Genomic DNA, 27,279 nt, shown 5'->3' on the forward strand with positions numbered 1-27,279 from the left:
TAATATTTATACCCTTCAAAATAGAAAACATTGCATATTTTTATAACTACGGATTTTATTCCAGTGTATATTGGATAATTAAAGGGGTTTTCTAGGTGTTTGATATTGATGACCTATCCTAAGGATGGGTCATCAATATCAGATCGGCGTGGTCCGACTCCTGGTACCCTTGCTGATCCAATGTTTGAGAAGGCCTCCTTGCAGCTTACCAAGCACAGTGCCATCCATTGTGTAATGGTTGTGCCTGGCATTGCATCTCAGTCCCATTCACTTAGATAGGTGCATAGGCCATGTGACCAATGAATGCCACTCATTGGCTTATGAAAAGGACCGCTATGGCCTCTTCAAACAGCTGATCAGATATTGGTGACCTATCCTGAGGATAGGCCATCAATTTGAAAATATCAGACAACCCCTTTAACTATGTTTATAGTCATAGTCTGAAATGTAAAAAATAACTTACAACATATTTATATATTCTATGCACTCATATATACTATATATTAATTGTTTTAGGTTTATTTTACATAACCTGTATTAATTACATTGTGATTGTATACATGGTTATAATATAATTTGGAATTTGGAGACATCTTATTAATACATTTGTGCCTGAGATGTGTGCTTCTTACTAAGCCTTGGCAAAGGGAGGAAGGAGCTAAATGGTATATGCAGTGGGAAAACCTTATAGTGTTACTATGTACCAACTCAACATGAGTTTAAGGTGGAGGCTGACCCCTCTGATGTTAAATAAAACACAAGCAATGAGATCAGCAAATATCCACTGTAAGGTAAGATCGCATCAACGCCAGAAGTATAGATAGTTCTTTCATTCAGTTTTTGAATAGGCCTGAAATTCTCTGTCATGAGTTTGCCATCAATGTACTTTAGGTTTGTGTAGAAAGCATCAATCTGTAGAAGAAAAAAAATTAGCTTGTCTTATGTGTACTATAAAATTAATGTTGGGGTATTAGATTTATATGCACAAAATGTAATATGTAATGAATATGTATTACTATGGGTATAGATTAGAAGTTGCAAATATCATAGATTCATCCATGTTGGTTTGAAAATGTTCACAGCCTGACCTTAAAGTAGATATTGTATACTTTTAAAAAAAAATAAAAAAATCATCATCATATGTAATAATTGAAGTTCATCAGCTCAATTTATTTGTACATACATACAGTTCAGAAAACTTACTGTTAAACCCAGAGTGCCATGTAGGGCTAGCTCAGCTGAATGTAATGATACCTTTCACTTAATGATCTGTTGCTTCATTCATGGGGAAAGAGAACTTTTAATCCAAATGCAAATAAGCAATTAAGTGCACCATGGGCAGGCCCAAGCCAATCTGTGCACCCTTGCTCCTTTCGCTTCCCTTGCCATACCTTGTCTCTCCTTCTTGAAAAAACCACAGTGACCTCCTGGCAGGGGAACCTGCAATCTAAGATGAAGCTTTTTCAACCACGCAACACCTTTCATTGGTAATGATCAACGTTACTGCCTGAGCTACAGATATCAGATTTTCTATTCCCATACACCAGGCTTGATCTCCTGTGCCCTGGAGTAAGATACGCCTCTTAATAAATTAGGCGCAACTCTGGCATACCGTAGACTTGGGCTATAACTTCAGCTATAACCAGTTTCTGGCATAAGATATAGTTGGCTGTGGAAGGCTCCCCTGTTTCACCACTTTAGAAAAGTGTTGAGATGCTAAAAAAGTTGCACGTTATGATGCAAATATGGCATGTGCCATAATTTGCAACTTTTTAATGTCACAATACTGGCAGAAATAGCTTCAGAAATGACCCTCTCTGTTTATATTAAAGACCAAAAAAGAAAACTATATATAGTGTGTGTGTAGGTCTGTAGGAAAATCAACAACAACAAAAACTGTGCCAGAAGATGCAAATAGGCAACAGAAGCATTGGGTTGTTCGGCTTGTGGAGCGAAGCATACGTTATGTTTTCCAAGCCGCTCCGCTGGGTTCCAACTTCTTTGGCCCCCTGCAACAGCTGCCTCTCTCCAGTCTCTGTGCGTAAACTTTCTGTTTGATGCAGATCACGTGGCCCCTGCAGCCGAGGTGATCACGTGGCCCCTGCAGCCGAGCCATAGAGGTGATATATCTACCATGCGTTACATGGCTCACGTAGGGGTGGGGGGGGGGCAATCCGGACGCAAACTGATGGCATTTGTCAAGACGGATCCGGATTCGTCTGACAAATGCATTGCAATACCGGATCCGTCTCTCCGGTGTCATCCGGAAAAACGGATCCGGTATTAATTTTTTTGGGCATTTCTAAAGGTCTGCGCATGCACTAATACATTTCAATATAAATTAATGCCGGCATTCCGGCAAGTGTTCAGTATTTTTGGCCGGAGATAAAACTGCAGCATGTTGCGGTATTTTCTCTGTCCAAAAAACGTAAAAGGGACTAAACCTGAACGGAATGCTCTCCATTCAGAATGCATTAGTATAAAACTGATCATTTTTTTTCAAGTATTGAGCTCCTGTGATGGAACTCGATACCGGAAAACAAAAACGCTAGTGTGAAAGTACCCTTAGATGTTCCATAGAATGCATATCCTTAATGCATGCATGATCTATCACTGAGGGAGGGGCAGGTTGTTTCCAAAAGAGGGATATGAGACATTTATCTGTGGTGACTATATGGAGAAGCAAGCTGGCACCGGATTTGCTGAAATACTTTGGATGTATGTTTAGCAAGTATGTGAGCAGATCTAGAGGAATACAGAAATAAAACAGGTCTCTCATAGGTTGAGAAGCATATGGACCAGTAGGGAGTGATCAGGAGGCACTCACAGAAAATATGGTTCTAACTTCAGAGTTTTAACACCAGCACACATCTGGCAAATAGTAGAATCGAAATATTACTGACATTTATGTGCAAACTTTATGGATATTTTTTATGGAAATGATTTGCTGAAAATTGTAAAACATTTTACCTGACTTTTTCCAAGCTCAATTGTTGTAGGAAACACTGTCCAAGTGACAGTCTCGTTACATAAAGGAGTAGTAAGTGAGCCTTCATATCTGTAAAAAAGTGTCAGTTCCTCTTCTGCTGGAATCAAGTCTTTGAGCTTTACATCAGAAATGGTAGTTGTATTCCCTAAAATGCAAAAAGTTGTATCATTTTGTTGTCTAAAAAACTAAATATTCCTTATAAAAATGGAGTGAGATTTTATGAAATCTGTCACTGGGGTACAAAAAATTGCAATATTCATGTGACCTCCACTTCCTGACTTGGAAGCTCCAAAAACAGTCTCTTGCCTGTAACTTTAAAGATTTACTGTAATTTTTAACAGGTATGCTCATGCAATTGCTTACCTCATGTACGTCTTCTCTATGCTTTTTTTTCCCATTTGGACCAATTTGGTACTTTGATGTAATCAAAGTAGGGAGTGCTCAGCTTACAAGAGATGAGCAAGGCTGCTCTAGACATCTATGAATGGAGCTACACCATCATAGAGGTGCAAAGTAAAACTAATGCCTAGGACACCTACTCATGCAAAGCACAGTGACACATATGAAGGCACCTTTACCTGCAAAAATATTCGTAATTTAAACAGGATTCTGTCACCTCTCCCGAACACTATTGAGTACTACATGACTAGTACGGCTACCCCTGATTTCCGATCACTAAGTTATATCTCCACCCTGTCCCAATGATGTGTGTCTGCATACTGGTGCTGGAATATATTAAGAGGACTCATCCTAAAATCCTCTTCATTATGTGTGCATGCTCATGAGTCCTCATAATGAATTCCTGCATCGGTTTGAAGGGTGAGTATCCATCTATAATTTAGTAATCCGGAGTCAGTGGCAGTTGTACTAGTTATGTAGTACTGCACTTAAAGGAATTCTGTCACCAGAATCATCACCATTAAACTAAAACTATTGTCTTGCAGCACTTACTACCTTCTTTCCAGATGTGCTTTTCTTTCCTTGCAGCTTGGTTTCTGTCTTGAAAAAATCCACTTTATTCCTTATGCAAATGAGCCAGTAAGGTGCAAAGAGGGGCATTATTTTTGTTCAAATGTGCCCAGGAATGCCCCCATTGAGTGCCCAGGCCCGCCCTCCAGCAGAGCCCAAGCACGCCTCTCCTCGGCTCATACTCTACGCCCCCAGCAGTGCCGTTGTCCCGCCCTCCCTCACACACTATATAACTGACTGCTGATAACCCCGTGCCACCCTTTCTTTCAGCGTTTCTGACAAATCTTGCCACGCTTCTTCTCTTCCAACAGAGGAAGAAACCGTCACTAGGCTCGGCGCATGCCCAGTAAAACATTTGAGGCTGATGCCCTCAGTTGAACCGGAAGAGCGGAGGCGCAGGCAGTGTTCGGAACTGAGGGCATCAGCCTCAAATGTTTTACTGGGCATGCGCCGAGCCCAGTGACGGTTTCTTCCTCTGCTGGAAGAGAAGAAGCTCTGCTGGAGGGCGGGCCTGGGCACTCATTGAGGGTGTTCCTGGGTACCTTTGAACAAAAATAATGCCCCTCTGGGCAGCTTACTGGCTCATTTGCATAAGGAATAAAATAGATTTTTTTCAAGATAAAACCCAAGCAGCAAGGAAAGAAAAGCACATCTGGAAAGGAGATAGTAAGTGCCGCAAGACAATAGTTTTAGTTTAATGGTGATGATTCTGGTGACATAGGGTTTGGGGGAATTGATGGATTCTCTTTAAAGCTCTGCATAATTATTGCCACGTGAACCTCTGGGACACATTCTCTGAGATCCTACTATTAACACATCCATTTACTCCATATATTATTACATGAAAAAAAAAAAAAGTGTACATGAATCTGGCAAAACACAACACTGTATTCTTCATCATAAAGAAGATCACTGAACTTCATTATCAAGCATTGTTTTAATCGTAGGCCATTTTTTTTTTTTACTTCAAATGGAGTCTTTTTAAACTATGCACAATGCCTGCATCCCCAAATTATACCCATACCTTTAGCCACCATATCTAATCCTGCAATCTTCAAAAAACTGACTTTTAATCCATATACAAATTAGCGCTCAAGTGCACTGAGGGCAGGTCCTAGCCACTTGGGACACCATTATTCAACCCCTTTCCCCCCCCCCCCCCCAAGTGTCTTCTTCTCTTGCTTGATTGACAGAGACAGGCTTCTACCTCCTCATTGCACCTGGCCCTAAAAACCCAAGCCTGCACCGTTCATTAAAACTTTGGCGGATGCACAGAACACCTCACTAGCTCAACTCTCAATGGACTGTAATGCGCATTGCACAGGCACAGCATGGAGAAGCTTGGCTCTGTCAATCAAGCAAGAGAGGGAGGCACTTGGAAGGGAAAGAGATGGAGCTATGGAGAACACAGTGGCTTGGGCCCACATTCGAAGCACTTCAGAAGATTTCAGGAGTGGATATGGCATCTAAAGGTATGTTTATAATATGGGGAAGCAGTCCTAGCAGCCATTGTTTAAAAGCAAATTTTGTGCCGACAGACTCCCTTTAATTCGTAAGTATAAGGGTACAACCACACGGAGACTTTCGGGTTGCAGCCAGCTGTGTTCGAGAACTGTGCCGCCAATGAGGCTAAAGCTGCCTTTCATTTAACTAATGAAGACGGCACTGTATAGTCGGTCTGTTAATGGAAGGTGCCGCGTGGCCATTAACAATGAAGACCGGCTATACAGTGTGGTCTTCATTCGTTCAATAAAAGACAGCTGGCCGTGCTGTGTGGTCGAACTCTAAGGCCCCTTTCACACGGGCGAGATTTCCGCGCGGGTGCAATGCGTGACGTGAACGCATAGCACCCGCACTGAATCCTGACCTATTCATTTCAATGAGTCTGTGTACATGAGCGTTTTTTTTCACGCATCAGTTCTGCGTTGCGTAAAAAAACGCAGCATGTTCTATATTCTGCGTTTTTCGCGCAGCCCTGGCCCCATAGAAGTGAATGGGGCTTCAGTGAAAAACGTATTGCATCCGCAAGCAAGTCCGGATGTAATAAGTTTTTCACTGATGGTTGCTCGGAGATGTTGTTTGTAAACCTTCAGTTTTTTATCACGCACGTGAAAAACGCATCAAAACGCATTGCACCCGCGCAGACAAAACTGACTGAACTTGCTTGCAAAATGGTGCGAGTTTTACTGAACGCACCCTGAACGTATCCGTACCTAATCCGTCACGCTCATGTGAAAGAGGCCTAAGGGGGTCACCGAATATGCTCTCCAATTTCTAATTAAAACTAAATGGCTTCTTCCGCCTCAAATGTATCATATCAGTAGGCATGTAAGTAGATTTAACAGAACCAACCAGATTGCATGGGGCATGGTACATATCCTAATAAAAAGCAACCTATCCTTGCTGAGAGAGAAAGAATAGCAAAAGACAAGAAGTAAAAGTAAAGGATATTACCCAAGCAGCTAATGATTAGAAGTTTTTGCAATGATTATGCACAGGGGAAATAGACGTCTATCCTCTTTTATGCAATGCTACAGTGAAATCATTAAACTTGTTTTTTATTCAACATATGTTCACTGAAATAAGTAGGCAGTAAGATAGAAATACTGTATGTATAGTGGTAATTCTACAATACCTAAGTTCACGATGCTGCTGAGGGCCCCAATTAAGTTGGTGTAATGTTCATTGTCTTTACCCTCCTGCAAAGGGAATGACAAATAACTAATGAATGTGTATTATATTGCAGTAAACAAATGCAGACGGACATTGTTCCATTCCCCTAACACTCTACTCAATTCACTATTATAACCAGAAGCGTAGGTACCGTATAGTGGGTGCAGAGGTAGTCACCCCCAGGTCCTGGCTGGGACCTAAAGGCATCTCTGCCACATAAGGCTCTGTTCACATGGTCTCCATCATAAACAGAAAACAAGATGCAGTAAACCTACCCCAGTATTATGCCTCATTCACACATCAGTGTTCGGTCAGTGATTGTGAGCACAGAACAGGTGCAGATCTTTCCCTTATACCTTATGTCTGTGGAGGCTCCACTCCTGGTTTTGGTTCACAATCACTGATGGAAATCACTGACCAAAACCCGGACGTGTGAATGAGGCTTTAGGCATTGCTTTGATAAAAGAATAGCACTGCATGTTGGGCTATCTATGACACAGCCTACTTACGGCGCATCCAATGCAAGTGTCAACACATCCTAAGGCCTCTTGCACACGACTGTATGGCTTTTTCAGTATTTTGCGGTCCGTTTTTCACGGATCCATTGTTCAGTTTTTTGTTTCCGTTTCTGTTCCGTAGTTCCGCAAAAAAATCTCTGTATGGTTTCCGTATGCGATCCGATGTTTGCGGATCGCAAATGGGAACATAACATTTTTTATCATTAATGTAATGTATAGTCATATATTTTAACAGTATACACATGGGAAAAGTGGGCATGGATCCGCAAAAAACGGATGACACACGGATGTGTTCGGTATGCATTCCATATCTTTTGCGGACCCATTGACTTGAATGGAGCCACGGATTGTTATTTGCGGGCAATAACAAGTTCTATCTTTCAGCGGAACAGGAATACTGAAATACAGAAACGGACTGCATACGGAATACATAAAAAAATTTATTGAAATTAATGGTTCCTTATACGGACCACAAAAACGGAACGGAAACGGAAAACATTTCTGTCTAAGAGGCCTATGGCCTTATTTATATGTCCCGGTCCGTGAGAAGATGACTAGTGTTTCATCTATGAAGGGTCCATGTCCGTTTTTTCAGCAGTATTCCACTTGCACTACTAAGCTGAAAAATTGATTTCTATAGCATCTCCTACCAATGGTTAGTGAAAACCACTGACAGAACACTGATGCCATCTGTGTTCTGTCAGTGGTTTTCACAGACCCATAGACTTCAATGGGCATGCTTGGTCTGTATCACAGACCTAAATAGTGAATGCTTCCATCATTTTTCTACTGATCCACAGTTAGGCCTCTTTCACACGGCCGTTTTTTTCCGTTTTGCGGGCCGTTTTTTGCGGTCCGTATACGGTCCGTATACGGAACCATTGATTTCAATGGTTCCGCAAAAAAAACGGAATGTACTCCGTATGCATTCCGTTTCCGTATTTCTGTTTTTCCGTTCCGTTTTAACATAGAACATGTCCTATATTTGGCCGCAAATCACGTTCCATGGCTCCATTAAAGTCTATGGGTCCGCAAAAAAACGGAATGCATACGGAAGTGTATCCGTATGTCTTCCGTATCCGTTCCGTTTTTTGCGGATCCATCTATTGAAAATGTTATGCCCAGCCCAATTTTTTCTATGAAATTACTGTATACTGTATTTGCCATACGGAAAAACGAAACGGAAAAACGGAACGGAAACGGAAACATAACGGAAACAAAAAACGGAACAACGGATCCGTTTAAAACGGACCGCAAAACACTGAAAAAGACATACTGTCGTGTGAAAGAGGCCTTAAGGTGAGTTTAATTTTTTATTATTTTTTTTTAACCTCTCCAGCGCTATTTTACTATGCATTCTGTATTCAGAATGCTATTATTTTCCCTTATAACCATGTTATAAGGGAAAATAATACAATCTACAGAACACCGATCCCAAGCCCGAACGTCTGTGAAGAAGTTTGGGTACCAAACATGCGTGATTTTTCTCACGCGAGTGCAAAACGCATTACAATGTTTTGCACTCGCGTGTAAAAATCGTGCATGTTCCCGCAACGCACCAGCACCTTTTCCCGCAACGCCCGTGTGAAAGGGGCCTTAGTGGAAAACCACTTATGTGTCAACAAACACATTATAGTCAATGAATCCGTGTGCTGTCCCTGGAGAACACATCCATGATATACTTACATCTAAGGGCTCATGCACATGACCGTATGGCCTCCGAGACATAAGGTCCGTGAGCGGGCCATATATGGCCATGTATATTATACACATACATACATACATATCTATATACCAACTACTGTGACATGCACAGTGACATGTCTAGACTCGGGACCTCACAGCTGCAGCCAATAACTGTCTTCAGCAGTAGACCGCCGAGGACAGTGTTTGGCTGCAGCGGTCATGTATATTCTCCTTGTATCGTCGTAGATTTACACATCTAAAATCAGAAAGTATGGTATAATAATTATATTCACTTACTGTAAAGAAAAATCCAAGAACTGCAAGACCTCCAGTTGCCGTGCTCCCTCCACTGGGTTCTGACCGTGCTACTTGTTGATGTACTATATGAAGCTGTGTTAGACAGAGAAGTTACTGAAAATTGGATCAGACTAATTTGATATCACTGAAAGAAAGAGGCTATGCTTACCTATAAAAGGACAGGTTAAAATACCAGTTCCCAAGAGAAGGCAGACAAGAGGGTGATATATAGACAAGGGAGCACATGTGCAAAATACTGCTAACAACTATTTACTTTGCATCATGATGTATATATATATAATGTAGAGACAGGCAATACAGCTGCAACAGGGCTCTGAGGGAGAGGGGCGCACCTATTCCCTTTACTATTCAGTGGGAGAACCTGTGCAGAATAATGAAGAATACAGTGGAGGATATAACACAGAGTGGCAATTGGAGACATCATGGTGGCCGCCTAGTTTGCTCTTAGTCATGGGGGCCCCCTCTCTTCCATGCATGCCACTGCTCTGCCTCCTTAATCTTTTTCTACAGATATTTCATCTTTTATATTGATGTTTTACCTCTATTGGAAATTTTGCTCCATTTAGATGGTGTTCTGATCCAGGCTTGTCTTTGCTACCCCAATGAAAATGGAGCTGTGTAGCTGTATATGTACCAGAAAGGCCTCCTCCAGAAATTTTCATTGCACTATCTAGTTCTAGTTGAGCTAAGAACAAAATATTAAGACCACGTTACCATTTGAATGCATACAGTGAACAATTATAATCATAGTATAGTTTCATTCTATACTAAAAGTGTATAGTATACACAGTACATACATTCTAGGGATTAGACAGACTACCCCATAATGTACACATCTACAGCCCAGTTTAGTCTTGCATAAGAAAACATTATGCACAATCAACGTAAAAAATAAAAATAGGAAATAGCTATCACTCTCTCCCAATGCATGGTACAGCACTTCGCAACATGCTCACACATACCCTTGTGTTCACTTCATAGCCTCTTCTTTAGAGAACAAGAAGCTTTAGGCCTCCTGCACACGACCGTATATCTTTTTCAGTGTTTTGCAGTCTGTTTTTCACGTATCCGTTGTTCCGTTTTTTGTTTCCGTTGTGTTTCCGTTTCTGTTCCGTTTTTCCATTCCGTTTTTTCCATATGGCATATACAGTATACAGTAATTACATAGAAAAAATTGGGCTGGGCATAACATTTTCAACAGATGGTTCCGCAAAAAACGGAACGGATACAGAAGACATACGGATGGATTTCCTTATGTGTTCCGTTTTTTTGTGGACCTATTGACTTGAATGGAGCCACGGAACGTGATTTGCGGGCAATAATAAGACATGTTCTATCCTTCAACGGAACAGAAAAACGGAAATGCGGAAACGGAATGCATACGGAGTACATTCCGTTTTTTTTTTACGGAACCATTGAAATGAATGGTTCCATATACGGCCCGTTTACGGAACGCAAAAAACGGCCTGTAAACGAAAAAAACAAACGGTTGTGTGAAAGAGGCCTTATTCTGTATACATATTAGGTGGCAAGTGTCATTAGCGTGCTTTCAATCTCGGGAAATGATCCGAGTCTGGCTTGGTAACCCCACCCCATGAAACCCCCTTGATTGTGTGACCATCAGATTCGTAGGATGTCACTTGTATCCTGTTTAAAATCCTGTGCATGCACCGTTCGTGCCTGATGTATGTGCAGTATGCTTGTTGGGATGTGAGAGACATTCAATGAGACTTTCAGTGTCAATCGATCAAAAGAGAGGTGCTGAGCAGGCTTTCCAAGTGAGACCCAGAGCAATCCTGGTGATTGGGACCTCCCTAGGGGCATATGACCGCTAATTTGCACACAGAATGAAACTTTTTTCTTGCCAATGAAAAAGCTATCAAGACACACAAAATAGAGTGAACCGGTCCCTAAGCACTCTACCACGCATTTGGAGTAGTGTTCTCCCCAGGAACAAGCCTGAAACAGTGACATCATTGTAACTGCTGGGCTGATTAGGAGAGAGCCCAAGCCAGGGATCATCCCCGGCCTGAGCGCTCTCCTGCTAAGCTGAGCAGGTGGATGACACTGCATCATGCTTGCAGCTGGGGAGAGCATGATGTTCTCCGTTCATCAGGAGAACGGGACTAGTTGAATATTGCTTTTTTATATTTATTAACAATGGGGATTCACTACTAAAGCCACAAAAAAAAAAAGCCACAGAAACTGTTTGCATTTTTTTTTACCTATCACATGCATTTTTTTGTGGCCATGTTTAAAAAAAATTATAATAATGTGAGGATGGTGGGATTTTTTTCAGGCATTTTATCTATAGAGAAGGAGTTGGAAAATGCCTGGAAATAATTCTACCATTGCTACTACATGCTGTGCTTTAGAAAAAAAAAAAAAAAAATGCCACCAAACTGAAAAAGTATCAGTAGCAGAAAATGCTTGTATGTCCTGTATTTCATAATTCCTCCTGTACTTTCAGCTAACATCTGAAGCCAGTGTTTTATTTACTTTTTTTCAGCATGTGCAGAAAAAAACAAATTGCAAAAATGCTGAAATACGCCACTAAAAAGCTATTTGTGAATCCATTCTAAAGCCTCGTGCAGACGTCACTGTTTCACGGACGTGTGCTGTATGTGTTCTCCACGGACAGCACACGTTCCTATTTATTTTAATGCGTGTATTCACACATCAGTGTTTCAGCACGGTCCGTGGGTCCGTTTTTCATCACGTCCATTATAGTCTATGGGTCCGTAAAAACCACGGATGCCATCCGTGTTGCATCTGTGTTTCACGGATCATTAACAAGAGATTCTTTGAAAATTATTTTTCAGCTGTTGAGTGTTAGTGAAACACGGATGCAACACGGACAGCAAAAAACGGACTCGTGGACCCAACACGGATCTGACACGGGAGAAAACACGGATTGAACACGGTCCGTGTTACCACTGATCCAAAACTGACTCGGACGTCTGCATGAGGCATAAAATGTTAATTTTCTCTCTCTACGTGCTTGCTGAGTGGGTGGGCTCTTCCTGGGGAGGCGCTTGAGAGCTGTGCTGTACTGTCGCCATACAGCTGCCTTGACCCTGCTACTTCCCTCTCAACACGGGTATCACAAGCTCAACCATGAACAAACCACGAATCCTGTACAGACACGGAGGGAGAGATACTGAAGCATTTTATCCTTTCTCTTTCTTCCTCACAGTCTACTTTCTACTGTATTACTCTAGAAGGAGGGGACGTCTATAAAAATGGAAAGTGAGTCTGCTGGGAGGAAATGAAAACTACTGTATATGCTGCTAAAAGATGCAGAAGCAACCATAATCACACAGGTCTAACCCTGTCACAATTTAGAAATGCATTTAAAATTAAGGTTATCCTCATTTACTGCTCAGTTTTGGGCAGTTTTAAGCACAACGGTCCTGTGCGTGTAACCTAAAGGGATACAATTCTGTACAGTGTGCTGTCTGCATCAGTATGTCCGTTCCGCAGCCCCGCAAAAAAAATAGAACATCTCCTATTCTTGTCCATTTTAGGCATTGTTAGAATGGATCCACAAAAAAAAAAAAGGATGGCATACGGATGTCATCCGTTTTTTTTGCGGATCGCAAAACACATAGTCGTGTGCATGTAGCCTAATACATCATAATTAAAATCCAGAAAGAAAGCAGCTGCCAGATCTTTTGGAGGCGGCTTACCGAATTTCCATGATAAGGCTACACGCACACGACCGTATGCGTTTTGCGGTCCGCAAAAAAAAAACTGATGACATCCGTATGCCATCCGTTTTTTTGTGGATCCATGCTAACAATGCCTAAAACGGACAAGAATAGGACATGTTCTATTTCTTTGGCGGGGCTACGGAACGGACATACTGATGCGGATAGCACACGGTGTGCTGTCCGCATTATTTGTGGACCCATTGAAATGAATGGGTCTGCAACCTATCCGCAAAAAAAAACGGAATGGACACGGAAACAAAATAAGTTTGTGTGCATGTAGCCTTACAAAGTGATTCGCAGGTTCGGCAGAAATACATCTAATGTATATAACTTTACTGTTTAATCCATAATTTGCATGTGATACATCTTGTGAACAGTTAATCCACTATGCGGAAAATGAAAAGAATGCATAGGGAATGGTTTTTGTCTTTTGGACTAAACTTACCTGAATGGCCATTGTTTTTTAATTTTAAGTTCTTTAACTGATCATATCCTTCAAATTTGAATGGTTCCAGTTTTGAATCAAACTCAGCATTATGTGTAATAACATCAATTGGAGACTGCTTATTTTGTCCACAATTTTCAGATACATCCTTCCATTCACTCGGCACTGGTGATAAGAGATACAAAATTTTATTAATTCCACCAATCTAAAATTATAATTATTTTAAAAAGCATTCGCTTTACTGCACAGAGTAAGAGAGCATATGATTGCACAGGTAACACAGCACCGGGACACCAAAAAAAAACCATAGTTTTAGCAGCATTAGGGCTCGTTCACACGAACGTGTGCTGCCCGTTGCCGTATTGCAGACCGCATTTGCGGATCCGCAATACACGGGCGCCATTCCATGTGCATTCCGCATCACGGATGCGGACCTATTCACTTCAATGGGTCCGCAAATCCGGAGATGCGGAACGGAACACTACGGAAGCAATACGAAGTGCTTCCTGGGGTTCCGTTCCATGCCTCCGCACCGCAAAAAGATAGAACATGCTCTATCTTTTTGCGGAACGGAAGGATCGCGGACCGATTCAAGTGAATGGGTCCACGATCCCCATGGGGCTGCACCACGGACGGTGCCCGTGCATTGCAGACTGCAATTTGCGGTCCACAGCACGGGCTTCCCACGTTCGAGCCGTTAGAAAGTCAAAGTCACAAAAAAGTGAGGTATAACAGGATTGCCTTAGGGCTCATGGATGTTTTGCGGTCTGCAAATTGCAGATTCGCAAAACATGGATATCGGCCGTATGCATTCGACATTTTTATGGCCGGCTCCTATACTTGTCCGTGATGCGGCCTCACTGAAGTGAATGGTTCCGCATAAAGGGCCGCAAGAAAAATGGAATGAACACAGAAAAAAAATAAGTTTGTGTGCATGAGCCATTACTATGTGTAGAAATCAATCCGTGTGTGTATAGAGGTAGTCATTCTGCATAATCCAATATATTTAACCAAAGAACCAAAGAATAGTGTGTTAGCCTCACCATGTAATATATTGTCATATGTGAAGAAATGTCATACAGCGCCTAGTTGGCACCCTCACAGATCAGCAGGTTCAGGAAGCCAGGGTGCTCACAGGAGCTCCGATGAGCTCTGCTCTGCAGCCTCCCAGCAGCTTTCCAAGCACAGTGCCATACATTGTATAGTGGCTGTGCATGGTATTGAAGCTCAGCCCCACTGACTTAAAGGCCTGATGCACACGACCGTTGTTCTGGTCCGCATCCGAGTCGCAGTTTTTGCGGCTCGGGTGCGGACCCATTCACTTCAATGGGGCCGCAAAAGATGCGGACAGCACTCCGTGTGCTGTCCGCATCCGTTGCTCCGTGTGCTGTCCGCATCTGTCAGCTACAATGGGCCGCCCGTTCTGTTCCGCAAATTGCGGAAGGCACACAGGCGGCTTCCGCTTTTTGCGGAGCGCAAAAAACGGCACGGTCGTGTGCATGAGGCCAAAAGCGATTGATGCTAAGGGTGCCACGATTTGTAGCCCCTTTGATCTGATATTGATGACCAATCATCCTGAAGATAACCCCTATAACCAGTGAATGTAGAAACAGATCCAGTCTGATGAATAAAATGTATTCCTTTATTTCACATCATAAAAAATTTGATACATCTTCATTGACAAGGTTAGCGTATATGTTTTTACGGAGTGTAACGGTCGTAGCCATAGCTTAAAATGACATTCACAATCCCCTCTCTTTAAAAGGTCTGTGCTGGCAATCACAAATGTGCTAGATTCATGTATATAGTACAGAATTAAGGCGAGAGAGAGGCATAATGAAAGCTAAAAAAGGCCACAAATATGAACCATATTATTACACTGACCACATGCACCAACATACTGGGAAATAATATTAATAATGGAACGTTAAACCTTTACGATAGTTGAGACCTGCTGGAGAACAGGTATTTAGAGTCGTAATCCAAAATGACTCATGATCCACTTTTCAGACACTGCATATAATTGATCTAAATAAATATTTTATTAATCACATATTAGATAAAATAAAAAACAGTAGCTGCGGCATACATCTACAGGAAAGAAAGAAGAACCACAATTGATATGTCACATACAAAAGAACCTGACCCCTTGATAATTAGTACTAATCTTTGGTCTCCCTTAGGGCCCATTCACACGAACGTGTGCTGCCCGTTGCCGTATTGCGGACCGCATTTGTGGATCACGGATGCGGACCGATTCACTTCAATGGGTCCACAAATCCGGAGATGTGGAACGGTGCGGAACGGAACACTACGGAAGCACTACGGAGTGCTTTCTGGGTGTTCCGTGCCTATCTTTTTGCGGAACGTACGGATCAAGTGAATGGGTCTGCGGAACGTACGGATCAAGTGAATGGGTCTGCGATCCCCATGTGGCTGCCCCACGGACAGTGCCCGTGCATTGCGGACCTCAATTTGCGGTCCACAGCACGGGCACAGGCTTCATACAGTTGTGTGAGTAAGCCCTTAACATCATAAGAAAACTGCAGAGTGCAGCCTTATCACATAAATAAACCCAAGAACATACAAGGGGAAAGTCCAATTTCTGCAATAAATGTATAACAATAAAGTGCCTAGTGTGGTACGTCACATACAGAGTTCATCAAGGAGTACATAGTGAGATAAGTAATACTGACCAGTGTGGTTCTGACCCGGACGCGCGTTTCGCGTTTCGCGTTTCACTTCCTCAGGGGATAATAAACATGTTTACCCTATCAGAGATTATATTAATAATAATACTGAGTCTGATGTATTTATGACCACTTATGTCAAAAGCACTATGTTGGGAGCACATCTAGACGGTTAAAAACTCACACTTAAAGGATATAACAAAGTATCAGAACCACAGCGTTTCTAGAGCGTCAAAACACTCAGAGAATGCAATGGAAGTAATCTTGCTTCTTTAGAGTATATGGAATTGTGAGAGTCAGAGCTCCCCCTAGGGGTGGTAATATTAAATATCGCTTACTTGACTATGAGTCATTTTGGATTATGACTTTAAATACACGTTTTCCAGCAGATCTCACTATCAAAAATATTTTATGTTTTATTATTAATAATATGTTGGTATGTTGGTGCAATTTGTCATTGTAAATTCACTTTAATATGGTTAATATTTGTGGCCTTTTTTAGTTTTCAATATGCCTCTCCCCCACCTTAAAAGGATATTCCAGTTGTTTGAAGTTATCGCCTGCCCACAGGTTCTGGAAGAACCGCTGGGACCTCCACCGATCACTAGAACGGGGACCCCGAACCCCCTGAATGATTGGGCGTGTGTGTGGCTGCTCCATTCATTTTTATGGGAATTCCAGAGATGGCCAAGCACTGTACTCGGCTGTCAACGGAACTCCCATAGGGGAGTGCAGAGAGTACAGGGTCCCTGATCTCATGATCAGTGGGTGTCCCAGTGGTAGGACCCCACAGATCTAATAGTTATCCCCTATCCTGTTGATAGGGGATAATATCAAACAACTGGAATACCCCTTTAATTCTGTATTTTATACATGAATCTAGCACATGTTGATTATGCAGTTGAAACTGGCAGCAAAGGCCATTTTAAAGGAGATGATTGTTAATGTCAGAGGCGTACTAAGGGGGGGGGGGGGCGGGGGGGGCGGTCCCCCACGGGTGTCGGCTCTCAGGGGGGTGCCAGAAGCAATGAGTGCTTCCATCAATACAGATGGAAGCGCTCATTGCTGGAGCCCTGGGAGTTGTAGTCCTGTCACTCACCGCTCAGCTCCCAGCGCTCCTCCCCTCCTTCAGGCCGGCGGCGCACAGAATGGTGAAGCAGGAAGACTTCTCCCTGCTCCACCATTCTGCCTGCAGACACAGATTGAGCTGCCAGCCACACTGTGTGGATGGAGCCTGCAGACCGCAAATCTGCATAAGCTCCGCCCACACAGTGCTGCAGAGCGATCTGTGCCTGCAGGGAAGAGAGGAATGTGAGCTTTAGGAGCGAAACAAGGTGAGTAGTTACTGTGTTGTTGTTTTTTAATACAGAGGGAGCACAGAGGGCTTTATTAGTATGGAGGGGGCACAGAGGACTTTATTACTATGGAGGGGGCACAGAGGGCTTTATTAGTATGGAGGGGGCACAGAGGGCTTTATTAGTATGGAGGGGGCACAGAGGACTTTATTACTATGGAGGGGGCACAGAGGACTTTATAACTATGGAGGGGGCACAGAGGACTTTATAACTATGGAGGGGGCACAGAGGGCATTACTTCTATGGAGGAGGCACACAGGGCATTACTAATGTGAAGGGGGCACAATGGGCATTTCTACTATGGAGGGGGCACAGAGCCAGAGGGCATTACTACAGTGAAGGGGCACAGAGGGCATTATTACTGTGAAGGGGGCACAGAGCACATTATTACTGTGAAGGGGGCACAGTGGGCATTTTTACTGTGAAGGTGGCACAGTGGGCATTATTACTGTGAAGGGGGAACAATGGGGATTTCTACTATGGAGGGGGCACAGATTAGCACAGTGGGCATTACTACTATTAAGGGGACACAATGGGCATTATTGCTATAAAGGGGGCACAATGGGGATTATTACGATAAAGGGGACACAATGGGGATTATTACTATGAAGGGGGCACAATGGGGGTTATTACTATGAAGTAGGCACAATGGGGATTATTACTGTGAAGGGGACACAATGGGGATTATTACTGTGAAGGGGGCACAAAGAGGGCATTACAACTGTTAAAGGGGCACAGAGAGGGCATAACTACTGTGAGGGGGGCACAATGTGGGCATAACTACTGTGAGAGAACACAATGTGGGCATAACTACTGTGAGGGGGCACACATTTGTACAAAACTACTGTGAAGGTTGTACAATGAGGGCAATACTACTATGAGGGGGTACAATTTTTTTTAAGTATTGGGAGGGGGGGGGGGGTGCCAGAGAAAGGACCTGCCCCGGGTGCCAAATACCCTAGGCACGCCACTGGTTAATGTTATTTTAAGACATGACTAAAACCATTACAATGGGTTGAAACATGTAGCTAACCTTGTCTGCGAAGATGTATCAACACTTTTTATGAGGATAAGAAATAGCAGAATACATTTTATTCATTATTGATCTGTTTGATCAATCTGTGGATCTGCATTATATTTAACATGCGAGTGGTTTGTCCTTATGCGACTTGTTCACATTGGTAATCCCTTTAATCCCTTAGAGGCTGTGGTCAATGTTTGCCGCATATTGTTAGGGTGCCAATGGGCTTTTATGGTAGATGGGGGCACATAGGGGTTTGCCTATTAGGCTGTATGCACCACAATGCAGAAATATTGCAGTGTATTATACAAGCAATCGAATGATCACATGGTAATAGTAGCCCCATAGTGGGACAAAAAAATTTAAAAGAAAATCAAGGCTACATGCACTGACGTTTTTTCACTAAGGTCTTTCTGAGAAACGGATGCTAAAAACAGTCCCTTTCAATTGTATGGGGGCTGTTGTTCAGTGAAAACGGACATGATAAAACATGTTTTGTTTTCTGATGTCCCTTATTCACTGGCCACCAAAAAAACTTCCATGTGAATAACCCCATAGACTACTGTTCTTAAAATTGATGTGTGACGGCTGTAAAAAAAAAAAAAATTATGAAAAAGTTAACCAAAATTAATCCTCAAGTAAAAAAAACACTTTTGTCCGATTGATATGCAGAATAAAGTTATGTCAATTGTATCACATGGTGATGGCTGTAAATACAAAACTTAAAAAACTATGGTGGAATTGCTGTTTTCCCAACCGTCCTAAAAATAAAGTAATGAAATACAATGTAGTCCCAAAATTGTGCAATTAAAAATACAACTGATCCTGTAAAAACAAGCATTTATACAACTATAGGATAATCCAAAAGTTATGTCTTTCAAAATAAATTACTGCATACTGAAGTCCTGCATCATTAAACACTTAATTAAAGATATAGCAAACTAAAGTTTGCTGCATAATGGTATGAAACACATTAAGGCTTGGTTTATTACATGTTCAGATTTTTAGATGCAGTTTTCAAAGCCAAAGCCAGTGAATTATGAAAAGAGGAGAGGGGATATCTGCTCTTTATATGTTCTCACTTTATCACACATGGCTTTAATTCAAATACTGCAGCAAAAAAAATTGCTAAAATTTTAGCAAACATTTGTGGTGGTCTTAAACTTCAGGTGCCATGATGATTATATGCTAAACTGTAAGGTCCTAAGGTTAAAACATCCTTTTTGGATATATGATATCAACTTCATATACAGGATAGCCTTACATGTATTTGGATATGATTAAAAGAAGATTACATTAGAGAGATGAATTACAACTATTACAATGTTGGCTTTAATATTAACTTTTATTTCTTAGATACTAGGCTAGTTGATGTTATACTCTGTTTATGACCTTGACCTGGCACCCACATCATTCATCATAGACTTTTACCTTTGCAGGTTTCGGATGCCCTGATTTCATAGCACCATTCTGAAAGAGAGTTAAAATTCAAAGCCAGGTTATCTATAATGCTTTTAAATGCACGTAGTAACATACAACCAGATGATTTTTCCCTATGTCTTATTTGCATGCAGCGATACAATACACATGGAACAGTAGACAATTATTAAATTAGTACCGAAATAAGTAAAATTTATGAAATAAATATATACGCTTGATTGATCTGGCAGAGGAGCAGACTACCAGAGTTAACATATCTGTCATAACCAGATCCAGCTGGATCCCCTTATTATAATGAATGGGAATTTGGCGTTGTCCAGCTAGTAACTCCGATAGACTACCAGATTTACCAAATGTAGATGTGAAAGAAACCTTGAAGAGCAAGTTCACCTTTAGACAAGTTGGATGTAAGTTTTGACTCTAATGTCATTTCTTGTTAGTACTGTTAAACTGCTGGGGATATTTGCTGCTGGTGAACCAAGTGATTTGGTGAATGAGTAGATCCTGACAGTCTCTTTGTAGTCAGGTTCACTAGAAGCTCCTCACAGGCTCTAGTTATTTCTAGTCATTGATTCGACAGCTGCATCATCTCACAGATGTCACACAGTAGGCTTCAGTAACTGAGAAGAACTATCTCATTGGCAGTAGAGAGAAAGAGGGGGCTGAATAGACATTACAGCTGACTTTGGTGAGAGGGCTGCCTCAGAGAAGGGGAGAACAATCTCACACATAAGGTGGGGAGTGTGTAGAATGTGCCACACTACATATGAGAATATGATCACACTGCAGGAGGTATGAGGCATCTGGTATGTATACTGGAAAGGTAATGCTCAGTGATTTATTTCTGACCCTTAGCAGTCTCAAAGAGCCCCTTACCAATCAAGAGAACTGGGGTCTTTCAATTAAATGGTAAACTGGGAGTATAGGACAGATCATAAAATCACTTTCTAAGTTTTTAATGCAGAACTTTCTAGCTTAAAGAGAACCTTTCACCGGTCCAGACATTACCATATAAATACCAGGCAGTGTATTTATGAGATGTGATAACACTTCTTTTTTTTTTGTGGTCTGCTCCATTCCCCCACTGTGCCCCCTGTTCTGGTTTCCTGCCCTGTATTCTAATCCATACTATCAGTACAGGGAGGAGGAGACTCCTGTGTTTCTCTGGGGGAATCTCCCTCTCGCAGCAGAGCACTACACAGCCAGAGAGAACACAAAGCTCACCTTCTCCCTGGCTGTGATGCTCTCCACTGCAATTGGCCAGCTCAAAACCGGGGAGTGGATGCGATTGCTTCACGTACATGCAGTTCTTCACCTCCACTGATGAGCAGGCAGTTATTGAGTAGGAACTTCCTTCCTTCCCTTCCCAATCATTTCTCAGCTCATCTGAGCAATGCAAATGCACCTTTAAACACTTGGCCTATTTCCCTGCATGCCAATCTTGCACGATCAGTGTGTGGATGTTATTTGTTTAAGCTTACAGCAAGCAGCAGGAAAATGCTCATCTATTTCCAGCTTCTCGCAGTCTAAAATAGGCTACTTACAAAAAGTTGAGCTTGTAACACTATATCCTGGAACATTTTCAAGCACTTTGACACAGAAGAGAAGATTTCTTTCTTCAAAAGTAGCACAGACCTTTATCATGAAAACAGATATTGTTCTGCAGTCTGATTCAAGCTGACGTTTCTAAGCATTCATTTAGAAATTACAATGAAAAACAATGAAAAACAGAAACAAGGTCCACTCAACTGGAGCACAAGGAGAGAGAGAATGATATGCGCTAAGCACTCAGACACCCACCGATAACAACTTTTGATATGTCTCTGACATATCAAAAGTGTGTGAAAATTTTAGTATTTAAGATGTGACCCTGGTTATTGAGCTTATTTTAAATGCTAACAAAAGATTTAAAATTATATAAAGATTTAACTGGCATGAAATAATGGAGATTTTTTACAACTGTACAAAAGAGCACTTCAGAAAAGTGTGTGTGTTTTATACTGGAATTTGTACTCTGTGCAGTTTACAACCTCTTTTCATGTAGTTATTAGCATTAAGGCAAGCTAACCTTGTGCTGTTTTTATTAATAGTGATTTGATGACTAGAGATTAGATACAGTATGACAGGTTTGCTCCAGATAAGCCGTCCATATCTTTTCTTGTGGTTCTCTTACCTTGGGGTAAAATTGCTAATTTACTACAAATAACAAAGCTTATTGTATAAAAGGCACACAAACCAAACACTGGAATAGGAGAGACAAGTTCATTGTAGAATACCTATTGACTTTCGGTAGTCAATCTCTCCAAAAGGTTACTTATTTATGGGTTCTTTTAAAGCCTTTAGTATCCACTTATACATTGCATATTTATCATGTATACTGAGCTATAGAGTATTTAATGTGGATATTAATCCCTATAATGCCTCAGCTCTTTTCATAGACTACATTTCTACAAAGTTTGATCCAATACACAACTAGGATCTACATCTATTAACATATAGTAACACCTATCTTTAACCATAAGCTTTTCTAGCAAAGACCAGTAACTAGTCACATGTCAAATCATTATAATCCCTATAGACATATAGCACACCTTTTTTTAAGGTGATTTAGAGTAGGGGGGCTGCATTCAATGTACCAGGTGACCATAACTGCTGATTATACTGAGCTGATCTGTTAGAAATAGGCAGCATATTAGACAGGTCCAAAATTGTCTGAGATTGACAATCATGAACCTTTCATGAGTCATGTCCTAAAGACATTAGAAACTCCTATATCTCGTGGGTACATGGATGATAAATAATCATCATACTCATCTTTTATGTGAAAAATAATACAAACATTTCTCAACACACAGGAAAATGTGCATGTGCAGAAACTATTGCTTCATAGACTTAAACGTTCATTGTACTTTTAACAAACTTTGCATAAATCAATAGCACAAGAGCAACATGATGCCTCAGTGGGTAGCATTGGTGTCTTGCAGCGCTGTGGTTATGGGTTCAACCCTCACCAAGGACAACATCTGCATGGAGTTTCATGTTTGCATGGGTTTCCTCTGGGTACTCTGTCTTCCTCCCATACTACAAAAATATATAAATTGGATTTTTCTTCCCCAGAAATTGATTCTGATGTGTGTGGGGATGAGCGCCTATATGGCAGTTACTGACTTCCCAGGGAGTTGCCCCAGCTACACAGCCATCCCTGTGCTTTGAGTGCCCTATATGAGAAAAGTGCACTTCAGTTGTTTGTCAAAGTGAATAATAAGGCTAAAACAGACTAACTGTCTGCTACGCATAGCCAAATCCCCGTCCCCATACAGTAGTCAAGGGCTGCATGCTATGGTAATACCTCAGTTCTAGCCACACAATTGTGGAGACATTAACCACTGCATATCAGACATTTTTCAACTAGGTGTGGCAGCTGGACTGTCCATTCTTATCCTAAAGAACTGTATCATATATTTTGTTAAGAAAATTCCTCTTTCTCCAGTTATGAACTACTTCCTCTCTTACAGCCCCATTGCCTCTTGCATTGATGAATAACCCACAATTTACTGCCATAATTCACAGAGAGACATAAGACAGACTATCAGCTCATTGAGAGATCAGGTTACATGTTGTCAATAGACATCTATAGAGAGGAAAGGGACAAGGAGGAGAAGTGAGCTGCTTGAGGTAGACAGAAGCATAAATAGACACACTGATGCTACTGCAGCTCTGTCATGCCTAGTGCTGGATTCACAGGTACACTGCTCAGTACTCCTAAATCATTTCCACTATGCTGTTGCTCATGAGAAATGTAAAGTCATACAATGGCCAGACATAATGTTAATATTTATATGCACACATGGCAGCTTATTTTGAAAAGCCGCCTGAAATGGCTAGTGTGCTTTTAGATATTTGTATCTCCTCATACACAGTTGCATAGTGTAAAGTTGTCCATACACATGCAATAACTGTTGGCTGAATTCTTGGCCAAGCATGCCTATCTAGTGAATCGGGAGAGAAGAGAAAGGCAGATGTTATCTACCTGGTAACAAAAGGATTGGGCATTGAAATCCATCATGACCGATCCTTTTCTCCCTCTAAATCAGCCATGGGGGATTGAGGGTAGTTGGGAGACCACCACTCACATTAGATGTTCAGCTAATACACCTTTTATGTGTGTTACCCTCTTAAGTGTTGAACTGATTGTCAGATAGGGAGTTGTTTAGTTATACCTTATTTTTTATGTTGTTAGACTATAATAGTGCCTTGTAAAAAAAATTACTCCTGGTAATCCACTCATTAGCTATTACCTCTTATAAAATGGCATTCTAGATCTAGTATTACTGCATATCACTGTACATATATTGTGCTAATAAATCTTTATATGATTCCCATATTTTCTCTGTTTGTCATCTGTCTAATTATGGAGAGTGTCAGTCGTAAGTGCATTCATCTTAAGTGTTCAGATTTTGGCATCATGAGCTGGAAGCTTTCCTGGGGTTAGCCAGGACAATACTTCTTCCTTTTGTATTCATAATTAAATATCTTGAAAGGATCTGCTACTGTGGGCAAAAAAAACAGCACCTGAAGCGAACAAGGCAGCATTTTGCTATTCTCAGCTGGTCATGTGCTTTGTTATCCTGAGGAGTTATGTCATTTGATCTAATTTGACTTATTCTGTTTGATTGGCCACCTTTCTCCAAGTGGTTATATTTCACTACTACTTTTCAACTGCTACCCCTTCACTTAATAACACCAAAATAGATTGAGTAGATAGATAAATATGAGATAGATATAGATATGAGATAAGATATTGATTGATAGATGATAGATAGAAGATAGATAGATAAGTAGATAGATAAATAGATAGATAGATAGATAGATAGATTAATAAAATTCTGTGTATGTACACCACTAAAGCCGAGTGTGTAGTCAACACGTAATGTGTGATGAGATGTGATATTGCAACGTTTCATAGTATCCACAGATAAAACATTGCATAACATTGTAATAAATAAGGAAGAGCAACTAGAGCTATTGCATATTACCACATTTCCCTAGCCAAGGGGATTTGAAACCTACAATTAATCCTAGAAATGCCAGGTATTGCATCTAGACAGCTCTACTAGAAAGCAATAGCCACACTATCCAGAGATATACACATTTACAATATTACACACGTCATGATACCATTTTAATTATACTTTATGTATATTTTAATATCAGGTCTCATGTGTAAATAACAGCTAGTGAATTGTAAGTGAATTTTCCTACTAGGTTGAAAATTCTATAGATAGGACCCTGGTGTTTCAAGTTACACATAGCAAACTAGACATTTGCACAGATAAATTGGCACTTTCAAGGCTATACTTCAGCTGTATGGTCATAAGGTTCAGTAGGAATGTATCCAGCCAGGTAAACCCCCCATCCACAAAGAGAAAAAACAGTCAGACATAATCTGTATATTGGGATTTTTATTATTTATGGCATATTTTGGGACCTTCAAGGAATTCTTCATCCTAAGCCTAGCATAATTATATACTGTAATGTTTTGTTTTTCTTGTATTCGAATGAATCTGACAATAATATTAGGCACTATGACTTATTTGGCCAAACATTAACTACAATTCCAGTAGAAACACAGCAAATCCAGCCTGTAATAAAACAGGGTGATCCTTTTGAATGAAACAAGTTTGATATTGGACAGTCTGGTTCAATGTCCCCAAAAAAACTTGCTTCAAGCTTCAGACTTCATAAAAAGCTTGACTACTGGTCATGACACATCTATGTTACAGACATATTAAACAGATTAGGTTAATTATTTAACCTCATGAGCACTTCTGTTAAATGTTCCCTCCTAATAACAAACAGGTGAGCGTAACAGCAACTACAGGTATCAATTCTGTATAGCTTACAAGTCTTCAGAAAAGACTTGGATAAGCAATGATTCAAGGCAGTAAACAGAACAATTCAATGACTTAAATAATTTTGACATTGACAAATCTGATCTATATGTAAGAGCATTGCCATGAAATTTCAATCATGTATTACTATGATGGCAATGAAAATACAAATGAAACAATATAATATAGGACAGATCTTACTTTATGTACAGTATACAATGCAAAAAAAACAATCTACTACTTCTCTAGTTCCTAACAATGTAGAAAGCATTTCCATGCAAATTGTAAAAAAAACATGGTATTCTGGTAGGGGTAGGGAGTCTCTTGTCTTTATTCATTTTCTCTTGTATTGAATCAATTTTTTTTATAGTACAGAAATTCATAGGATTTTTGTATAATATAAACTGTTTAATAATAATGTTACAGTAATGTAATCTATGGTGTATGGAATAGAATAATTACCACTGACTGTCAGATGACAGGATTAACAGACAAGTAGATGAGGTGACATTACATCTAAGGTCCCCAAACTTTTAGCAGTAGTTTAGATTAGCTTCAGCTGTTATACAGTATATCTGATAGAGATATAATATGTCACAATTAAATTTTTTAGTGATTCAATAGTCAAATTTTCTTATAAGTTCTGCAGTACAAATCCTGTCGTTCAGCATTTTTACTGCAGCCTTCCTGCGAAAAGGTTACACTGATAAATGATATATGAGTCTTGTAATAAGCTTGGATTTGCCCTTTTGTCCTTATTTTGTGTATAGTGAACAGCCTACAAAGCAGTTTATCAGGGAGATTCAAGGTAGTAGGGAAAAAAGAGAGGAGACCTGGCTTACCTTCTGAAGCATAAGATGTGATAAGATGCAGGGTGAAGGAGAGAAGCAAATATGAGAATGCCATTTCTGCATAAAATGATGCCTTGAGTCCGGATTAATCAGCACCTTACACTGTCACATCTCAGCTAAGACTTTTTATACAGGAGAGGGCACATTGCAAAATAGGTGAACTCCTCCTTTTCACTCCTCCTTCTGAATATGCCTTGCTTTCCACCAATAAATACCACATCATATCCTTGTAAAATTGCACACTGACTGTAAAAAGATTTACTCGTAGTATGAACCAGGAAAATGTATGCATGTTCCATGATGTCATTGCGAGATATGTTTAATACAAAATCACATGCTCCTAAAAATCATTGGATTTTAAGTTGTCAAATTACTGCACCTTTATCCATGGACAATCAGATGCACATAATTTTACAGTTAAAGCATAGTGCAGTACAAAAATGATCACCAAAAATACTCTACTATACATTCCCAGTATTCAAGTTTATTAGTCAAGAGGAACATATTGGTACCCTGAGGTCAACCTCAAAGGACACAATAATGACCAGAGTGACCACTGAGTCAGCCTTGGCACCACCATAACATGACAACCACAATACACCCAGTGCCTACTCTCAGAAAAAACTCCAAATGAGGTTAATCAGGTGCCCCCAGCACCACTCATGCTAGCCCAAGAGTCATCACAGTGCCCCCACAGTCAGTTCAACCATAAGGATGACA

General features: G+C 40.8%; 1 protein-coding gene across 1 annotated transcript; it reads right to left on the reverse strand.

Annotated features, from left to right (window-relative positions):
• Nucleotides 1-708: 708 nt before the first annotated feature.
• Nucleotides 709-26,655, reverse strand: CA4 (carbonic anhydrase 4). Its single transcript, XM_040422277.1, has 8 exons — nt 26,551-26,655; nt 19,809-19,847; nt 13,312-13,476; nt 9,693-9,838; nt 9,133-9,225; nt 6,594-6,657; nt 2,971-3,134; nt 709-912 (listed from the first exon to the last, which is right to left on the reverse strand). The coding sequence occupies exons 1-8, from the start codon at nt 26,612-26,614 to the stop codon at nt 709-711; spliced, it is 939 nt and encodes a 312-aa protein (XP_040278211.1). The 5' UTR covers nt 26,615-26,655.
• Nucleotides 26,656-27,279: the final 624 nt, after the last annotated feature.

Source organism: Bufo bufo, chromosome 3 (genome assembly GCF_905171765.1).
Source record: "Bufo bufo chromosome 3, aBufBuf1.1, whole genome shotgun sequence".
NCBI lineage: Eukaryota > Metazoa > Chordata > Amphibia > Anura > Bufonidae > Bufo > Bufo bufo.

Bases quoted from the DNA above. Each gene is read 5' to 3' on its own strand.
- CA4 (XM_040422277.1), bottom strand. From the start codon at position 26,614: ATGGCATTCTCATATTTGCTTCTCTCCTTCACCCTGCATCTTATCACA. The intron at 9,226-9,692 runs GTAAAACATCAA...TGTCTAACACAG, and splicing joins GAGCAAAATTTCCAATAGAG to CTTCATATAGTACATCAACA. The intron at 3,135-6,593 runs GTATTGTAGAAT...TTTGCATTTTAG, and splicing joins CAGCAGCATCGTGAACTTAG to GGAATACAACTACCATTTCT.